Source organism: Elephas maximus, chromosome 4 (genome assembly GCF_024166365.1).
Source record: "Elephas maximus indicus isolate mEleMax1 chromosome 4, mEleMax1 primary haplotype, whole genome shotgun sequence".
NCBI classification, from domain to species: domain Eukaryota; kingdom Metazoa; phylum Chordata; class Mammalia; order Proboscidea; family Elephantidae; genus Elephas; species Elephas maximus.
In genome coordinates, this window is record NC_064822.1 from 112,829,387 (window position 1) to 112,838,699 (window position 9,313).

Consider the following 9,313-nt stretch of genomic DNA (forward strand, 5'->3'; position numbering starts at 1 on the left):
TAGCTGCATCGTTTCCAGGTTTTGGCTATTAAAAGTAAGCTTTTATCAAATTCCATATATAAACTTTTATGTAATGTAAGTTTCCTTAATTCTGGGATAAATATTCAAAAGTGCAATTGCTGGGTTGGATTGTAGACCCCTGGTGGCACAAACATTAAGTGCTCAGCTGCTAACCAAAAGGTCACAGATTTAAAACCACAGCTGCTCTGGGAGGGAAAGATTTGGCGGTCTTGGAAAGATTACAGCATTGGAAACCCTAGGGGGCATTTCTACCCTCTGCAATAGGGTTACTATTGGTCGAAATCCATTCAATGGCAATGGGCTTTTATGATGTGACTAGTTTTGTTTTGAGGAAACTAACAATTGAAAACTGTTTCTTTAATTGCATAATTTGTTATTTTTTAGTTTGCTTTGTTTTGCTTTTTAAACCCCTGTAAAAGTAAGTTGTTTAATTCTGTCTGTACTTCACAGGTAGGTAAATTGAAACTCAGGAGAACAAAATAATTCTAGTGAGTGGTGCATTTAGGATGCAAATCCATTTTTATCCGACTTCACCACTCATGCTTCTTATATTTTGTGACACTCCAGCAATACGTACTTCAGCTCCAAGATGTCCTCAAGAGGCATCTTAGAAATGTGTACATATTCAGAATGCAGGCATTGTTTAACTCATGAAAACTGCAAAATAGGCATGTGATTTTATTAAGGTAATTTTTTTTTTTTATAACTAGGTGAAATACAGCATGCCAGACAATGCTGTAGACCCCTACTGGCGCAATGGTTAAGCACTTGGCTACTAACTGTAAGGTTGGTATTTGGAACCAGCCCAGCAGCTCTGCAGTAGGAAGGCCTGGTGATGTGTTTCGGTAAAGATTACAGCCAGGAAAACCCTATGGGGCAGTTCTGTTCTGTCACATGGAGTTGCTGTGAGTCGGAAATGACTCGACAGCACCCAACAGCAGCAACGTCTTTCTGCTATTGATTTCTAGTTTGATTGCACCCTGGTCAGAAACCATGCCCTGTAACACTTCAATTCTTTTTTATTATTTTGAAATTGTTGAGATTTTTGTTATTGCCTTGCCTACGGATTCTTTTAATAAATGCTACATGTGTATTGGAAAAGATATATATTCAGCATTTGTTAAGATTACTGCTCTAAACATGACTTTAATTTCAAGTTATTCAAATCATCTGTATCCTAGCTGATTTTTCCTGTTCTACTCTTTTACTAAGAAACGTGTATTCCAATATCCAGCAATGGTAGTGAATTGGGTTTTCTTCTTTTAGATCTGACAATTTTGGCTTTATATGCTGTGAATCTATAAGATGCTTACAAAAGTACAATTGTTATGTCTTCTTGTTAGATTGATCCTTTGTCATTATGAAATGGATCTCTTTACCTCTAGTAGAATTTGGTGCTTAAAGTCTCCTTTGCCTGATTATGGTATAGTAACTGAAGCCTTCTTTTGGTTAGTTTTTGCACAATATGTGTTGCCATAATTTTTTATCCTTTTAGTCATCTTGTGTGCTTACACAAAATGCTCTTACAAATAACAAATGGTTATCTGGGGTCTCTCGTGAACATTTTATGGTTGAGTTTTGCGTTCGCTGTAGTCTGGCATCTCTAATACATCATTACCTGTAATTACTAGCATAAATATATTTAAAACCACACTCTTACTATTTTTTTCTTGATCTATTTCTTATTCGTTATCTGTTACTCTTTCGTTCTTCCCGCTCTCCTCTAATTTCAAATTACTTCGAAACAGTGTTTCAGACAAGGCAAATAAAGCCAAAAATTATTCATAAATGAGGCAAAAAAAAAAAAATTCCCAAGATGAACAGAAACTCACTATTCACAAACAATCTCAAGAAATCACTACTCATGAAAAGCAGAAGTGAACAGGGAAGGAAGTGTTTATTCTGGAAAGGAAGTACACATGTCTTGACATTAAACTATATACAACATCCATAATTAAGTTTATTGTTTAAAAAAAAGTGTGTAACTCTCTTGATGTGAAGCCCTGTATAACCATATCTTAAAAAGTGGTGAAAGGGGAAGAAGAGGAAGGTAACAATAAAGTGTACAAAAAAATATGCTAAGCATCTTTCTTCTTTGGGAGGAGGATAAAAAGAGGGACTATCTCTACAAACTGATATTTTAAAAAGTCTTAAATATTTGTGTCAAATATTCAGGGTAACCACTAGAAAAAATACAACAGTGAAATAGGTAAATTCTGAAGAAGCAAATAAATTTTAGATAGGTAGAAAAGTATAAAATTAAGATTAACAAAAAAATCTTTCTTATTAAAAAGCAAGATCTTATTAAAATAGCAATAATATATAAAATTCATAGAAATTAACATGAAAATATACAACTTTTTAGAAAAAGGTAAAAATACAAAATTTCAAAAGGTAGTACCAGTTTTACCAGGTTCCATATATCAAAACTGTAATAACACAAAATTAAAACAAATGACAAACTGATGAAAAAAATTCACATCATACACAGCCATAAAACATGGGCATACATTTCAAACTAGGTATGGATATAAGTATAGACCCATAGAAACACTCTAGCTATGTAATTTGGTATTATCTTTCTGAAGGTATTTAGGTAACTTAATCTAAAATCTTTGAAATGTGAATATATTTCAATGATGATAGACCACTTCTAGAATTTCATCTGAATGTGCTTTCTCTAGAAACTATTAGTTGTGAAAAAGACATAGTAAGGAAAATATATGAGAATATGATGTTGTTTTTAATTGCTATCAAGTCGATTCCTTCTCTAAGCGACCCCACACCCCATAGGACTTTCAAGGCCGTGGCCTTTCCAAAGCAGAACCCAGGCCTGTCTCCCAAGGCACCTCTGGGTGGGTTTGAACACCAATCTTCCAGCTAGAAGTAGAGCACTAAACCCATTGTACTACCCGGGGGATTCCTATGAGAATACGATAGAATCATGCAATTGAATACTATGAAGCTATTTTTAATAATAAGGAAAACTGCACATATGCTTATAACTAATAAGATTGGTTTAAAAATACAAATGGAATACACCAGAACACATATTTTGTATGGTGCAACACTTCTCTGATTATTGATATGATTACAGGTTACAAATGTAAAGCATATTGTTGTTTTATAATATTCATATACAAAACACATGTTTCCTTAAATTTTAAAAAGAATTACCACTAACTTTGAGTTTTCTAATATTATCCATTTTTTTAATCTTTTTTAATATTTGAGAAAAAAAATGGCAGATGAGGAAGTCAAGATCTGCCTTTCCTGCATTTTTTCTACCACTTATCAGACAGCTTAGGTGGTACAAGAAAAAAAAAACGGGAAAGCCAGACTTGTTCTTTACAACCTAATATTTTTTCTGTAGTATCTTGGCCAGTCTGTTGCTATTCTTGCCTCTTTGTGTCTCTCAGAACACCGTCCCCACTGGTGCACCTAGCTGGATTTTTGCCCAAATTCATTATAAAAAGGACTCATTAGTGACTTCTGAGCTTGAGTCACCAAGGACCCATTTTGTTTATTATTTAGCTTAAGGTTTAGCAAACAAATCAAATGTAAATCTTGTGTTAAAGTCCCTTACCCTATCCGGAGAGGTCATAGAATCAACTCTTTCAAAACCAGAGGTAAATGTTTGAACAATGTTTTATTTTCAACCAAAGGAGCTAGGACATATTTCCTAGGCATAAAAGGGACAAAGTCCTTGTTTAGACAGTCTTCTCCATTGTGCTGGAAATGAAAAAACACAGAGTTGTAGGTCTGTCCAGAGAACCAGTGAGGGTAAGTGGGGTTTCTAAGCAGAAAGACAAGCAGATCCCACAGAAGTCCTTTCTAAGGGGGTCCTCTTCATCAGATCAGCCTTTAGAAATATTGCCTTTAAACAATCAGCCAAAGCTATTACTATCCCTCAGAAGAGTAAACACAGTGGTTATGATTTCACTTACTTTCAACTTTGGGAGCTATGCATAGTAATTTTCTCTGAGAAGCAAACTGCTGTGATTTACCAAAATCAGATGTAACTAGATCCACAAATCTTTCTGAGTTTTTTTTTTTTTTTTACACTGGTTTGAATATCTTACTAACAGAATCTTCAAGCAAACACAAATAGCAATCGACAAAGATTCAGCTATTTATCAGCTTGGCAGTAAAGCAAGGAGGGATGCCAATTAACAGTTCGGTCAGCAAAGAAGGTAATAACATAAGCAGAGAGGGTAATGGTTGCTATGGCTTTATTCATGGTATGGCTTTATTCACTAGCAAAAGTCCTGATTCAAATACAAAATAAAAGCTCAATGTTAAAGATAGAACCTTAAAAATTTAAATAATTAAAACCAGTGGCAAAGCAGTTACAAAATGGAATTCAAATAGGACAGAAAACAGCTTCGAATATGTCTGCAAATGAACTAGATAAGTGAATTTATACAACAAATATTTCTTAGGCACTCACTGTTAGTATAAGATTGTGTTAGTTGTGGTAGCTTTCCCAGTAAAAAAAAATGATAGTCACCTGATTCAACAAACTTACTTTCTCAGAGGAAGCGCTCAGATAAAAGTGACAGCTATATGATAGGACAAATGCGGGCCAGTCGACACAGATAATAGCATTTTAGAAGATTGTCTACTGGGAGTGAAGCTCAGACTGAAAATCATGAATAAGTAGATGTGTCCACACAATTTGGGAGAATAGGAGTAAAAACGAGTGGAGAAGGGGAAAGAATAGGAAGGGAGTTGTTGTGGTGGTTGTTGTTGTTGTTTTTTCAGACAGTTAATCCATGTGAAGTGCTTACTATAAGACTTATCAGATGGTAAGTTTTCTATAATCTATTAGTTTTATTATAAGAGACATAAAGTCAGAGGAGGAAGATATGGGATACACAGAGCATAAAATTTACTTTAGGTTTGTAATTTTGAGATCACATTACATGAATTATCTGTGAGAAACCAGAAAATAGTAAGAGCTGACATGTATGTAGTACTTGCTATGTACCGTATTGTTTTATATATGTGTTATCTGTATTACCCTTTTTAATCACTTTAACTGTATGTTGTAGATACTATTATTATCCCCCTTTTTCTGTACAAAAACTGGGGGCCTGAGAGGTTGAAAGCTTGCCCAAGATCTTACAGATGTAAGTGGAAAGCCGGGTATTGAACTGTAGAGATTTGGCTGCAGAAGGTCTGCCCTTAATCACTGGTGCAGGTAAGACCCAGGAAGTGAGTGAAGACAGGCAGTGCTTGGAGAGCATATGTAGTATTCTGCTTGATTTTGAACTTGGTGATACTGATAACAAGGTATTAAAGTGTGTGCCATACTTAACTAAACATACTAAAAACATAAGAGAAACATGTTTTTGTTTTGGTTTTTTTTCCAGTTGTCTATCCTTGGACCAAATATTTCTTCATTACACCAAACGAATTGGCATTAAAATACTCTCTGCATTGTATATACCAGTGGATATTGAGGGTAAAGAATAAGAGCCAAAGGAGTAATCCAGTGATGTGACACTTGCATTAAAACACAGAACAAAGCAACATAAGCATGCTTTGTCATAGTGAGGGATTAGAAAACACAAGTTGCAGAGGTATTAACAAAGGCTATGTAAGGACACCAAATTCTTTGTTACACACTCACATTTTATCAAGCTCAAGTCTTAAAGGAAAGACATGAAACAAATGATTAGGCTTAAATACTCACCTTTAAATTGGGACTAATTCCTGGAAGTAAAAAGAAAGTATAATTTTGTTGACTCACATCATATTGTGGGTCAAATCTAATTACTTGGGAAAATCCAATCCTGACTATTGATTAAAAATGTGAAATAAAAATGGTTGTTGGAATGGTAGATTGATTTTTTTGAATATTTTTAAAAATCTATCATAAAAATAAAAAAATTAAAACAGTTGAGTAGCCAAGCCCATCAGAGTATTGACAACATTAATTACCAATAAATAGAAGAAGCTACATATGAATTAGTTTGCAGTCCCTAGTTTTTGTTGTAATTAGCTGCCATCGAGTTGACTCTGACTCATGGCGATCTTACAGGCAATGGAGCAAAATGTCCAGACCTGCATCACCCTCACAGTTGCTGGTGTATTCTAGTCCATCTTTGTGGCTGCCATGCTAATGCATTCAACCAAAGGTCTCCCTTGCATTCATTTCTGCTCTAACAATTGGTCCCTCCTGATAACAAGTGATTTGGACAATATTCTGTCATGATCCAAAGGTTTTCACTGACTAATTTCTGAAGAAAATCACAAGGCCTTTCTTCCTAGCCTATCTTACTCTGGAAGCTCCACTGAAACCTCTCCACCGTGGGTGACCCTGCTGGTATGTGAAATACTGGTGGCATAGCAACCACAAGCATGATAGCAACACCCAAGCCACCACAATGCAACAAATTGTCAGACAAGTGTGCTGTCCTTAGTAGTCATTGTTTATCACTCTCTGACTTTGATACCATTCTATTCAATTAAAATATCTCTAAACCTAATACGAATATTGAATAAAATTTAGAAGTCAGTGATGAAAAACCACACAATAACAACCTTTATCCTGCTGGGACTGACAGATGACCCAAAACTTCAGATTCCAATTTTCATTTTTCTACTTCTCACGTATATGTTGAGTATAAGTGGAAATCTGACCATCATATCCCTCACTTTAGTGGACTCCCACCTCAAAACACCCATGTACTTTTTCCTACAAAATTTTGCCTTTTTAGAAATTTCATTCACATCTGCTTGTATTCCTAGATATTTGTGCAATATAGCAACAGGTGACAGATCAATTACTTATAATATTTGTGTGATTCAAGTATTTTTCATTGATGTCTTTGGAGTGACAGAATTTTTCCTTCTGGCTATCATGTCCTATGACCGCTATGTGGCCATCTGCAAACCACTGCATTACGTGACCATCATGAGCAGCAGAGTCTGCAAGACACTTGTCTTCTGCTGTTGGATGGCTGGCTTACTGATCATATTCCCACCACTTACTTTGTTCCTAAACTTGAAATTCTGTGACTCAAATGTGATTGATTATTTTGTCTGTGATGCACCTCCTATCCTGAAGATTTCTTGCTCAGACACATGGCTCATAGAGCAATTAGTTATTGTCTGTGCTGTGCTCACTTTCATTCTGACCCTTATATGTGTTGTTCTGTCCTACATATACATTGTCAAGACCATTCTAAGGTTCCCTTCTGCCCATCAGAGAAGAAGGGCCTTTTCCACCTGTTCTTCCCACATGATTGTGGTTTCCATCACCTATGGAAGCTGTATCTTTATCTACATCAATCCTTCAGGAAAGCAATCATTGGGTAGTAATAAAGGTGTGTCAGTGCTAGTGACATCCATTGCTCCCATGTTGAACCCATTCATTTACACTCTGAGAAACAAACAAGTGAGACAAGCCTTCAGTGACTCCTTCAAAAGAATTGCATTTGTTACAAAGACGTAAGAGGATGGTCAAATCGAGGAATAAAATATCAAGCTAAGAATAAACCATGGTGTTCCAAATCTGTTTGTCTCTTCTTGATCTGTGTTCTATTGAGGCTAACCTTCTCAAACACTTATTGCACCCAGAAAAAACGCCCACCACCACTTAAGTGTTCTCTTTATTTCTTTCACAAACAAACCCTTTCAGGACAATGTCCCTAATCAGAAGAAACGACACTATTTTTTTTAGTAAATGTAAGCCTGATTTTACTTCGCATCTAGGAAACAAAAACTGAAAATGAAACAAAACATAAAAATTATAAAACAAAAAAGGAAGTACCTTACCTTGATTTTTCTGTGACATGCAGGAAAAAACTTAATTTAAAGTGCTCATTACCTCTTCTAATCTAAAAATTGCTGAAATCTTTGATAATTGATTAAAACTTTTTGAATACCTAGTTGTTGGTAGACCTAGTCCCAAGCAGAGACTAAAAACTCATAATATCCCTGAATTTATATAAAAAAATAGCTCATTAATAATTATATGCGAGTAAAATTTTAAAAGCCTGCCACTACTAAAAAGTAACATTATATAATACAAAAGTAAATATAACAAAAATAAATGCACGTCCAAATGTGTTTTCAATAGAATTTAAATATTTGTACACATATACATACAAACATAAAATGCAGAAATTTTAAAACTAAAAAATTCAGAGATTATACAGAAAATAAATAAGGTAAGTAAAAGCTCTTTTCAAAAAAAGCCATGCAATTAAAAGCATAATGTCAAAATAATAATTACAGTTGAGGAAATAAAGTTATTAAGGTTGGAAAAAATATCTAACTGCTCAAATAGAGTATAAATATCTGTTATAGGTTTGTGTCCCCAAAAAAGATATGTTAAAGACCTAACCACTGGTACCTGTAAATGTGACCTTATTTGGAGATAGGGTCTTTGCAGATGTAATTAGCTGGGTTAACACGAGGTCCTACTGGAGTAGGGTGGGCCCTAATTCAATTTGAGCCATGTCCATATAAGAAAAGGAGAAGACACAAGGAGCCAGACAGATGCAGAAGGAAAATGGAGGCAGACATTGGAGTTATACTGCCACAACCCAGAACAGTGATAAACTATTTAAAAACGTCTGTTGTTTAAAGAATCCAATTTTATGGTAGTTTGTTAAGTCAGTCCTAGGAACGAAACACAACACCCAAACTCAAAACAACTAAATTAAGCAATAATTCTTTGTACATCATAGAAACTTACTTTTTAAAAAAATCAGGGAAACCAAACCAGCAATATATATGGCTGTCTAAGGCAATTGATTTAAAGCAATTGACTGCTAACCAAAAGGTCAGTGGTTCGAAACCACTAGTGGCTCCACGGAGGAAAGATGTAGCAAACTACCTCCATAAAGATTTACAGCCTTGGAAACCCAATGAGGTCAATAGGAGTAGGAATCGCCTCAATGGCAGTTGATAACACAATTAGTAGGGGGCACAATGGTTAAGCACTCAGCTGTTAACTGAGAGACTGGAGGTTTGAACCCACCCAGAGGCTCCACAGAAGAAAGACCCAGCGATTTGTAAAGACCTCTTCAAAGATCTTAAAGATTACCTCCTAAAAATCCCATGGAGTAGTTCAATTCTGTCACATGTGATTCCTATAAGGTGAAATCAACTCCACAGCACCTGCCAACAAAAAGAGAAAGATAATTGAAAAGAAAGTCCAAATGAAAGTTATATTTAATTTTTTTCTTGAAATAAATGGCTTATGGATTAGAAGAACACAAAAAGTCCATTAATTTTCCTCAAAGAAAAGAACTCAAACAGCTACTTAATAAATTTT

At 35.1% G+C, this 9,313-nt stretch overlaps 1 protein-coding gene across 1 annotated transcript; it reads left to right on the forward strand.

The window, feature by feature from the left end:
- The first annotated feature begins 6,547 nt into the window (after window positions 1–6,547).
- On the forward strand, window positions 6,548–7,483 carry LOC126076389 (olfactory receptor 6C2-like). The gene has a single exon (XM_049884922.1). It carries the CDS (start codon window positions 6,548–6,550, stop codon window positions 7,481–7,483), a length of 936 nt encoding a protein of 311 aa, XP_049740879.1.
- The last annotated feature ends 1,830 nt before the right edge of the window (window positions 7,484–9,313 follow it).

Excerpts from the sequence above, each read along its gene's own strand:
- LOC126076389 (XM_049884922.1), top strand. The coding sequence starts at position 6,548 with ATGAAAAACCACACAATAACAACCTTTATCCTGCTGGGACTGACAGAT.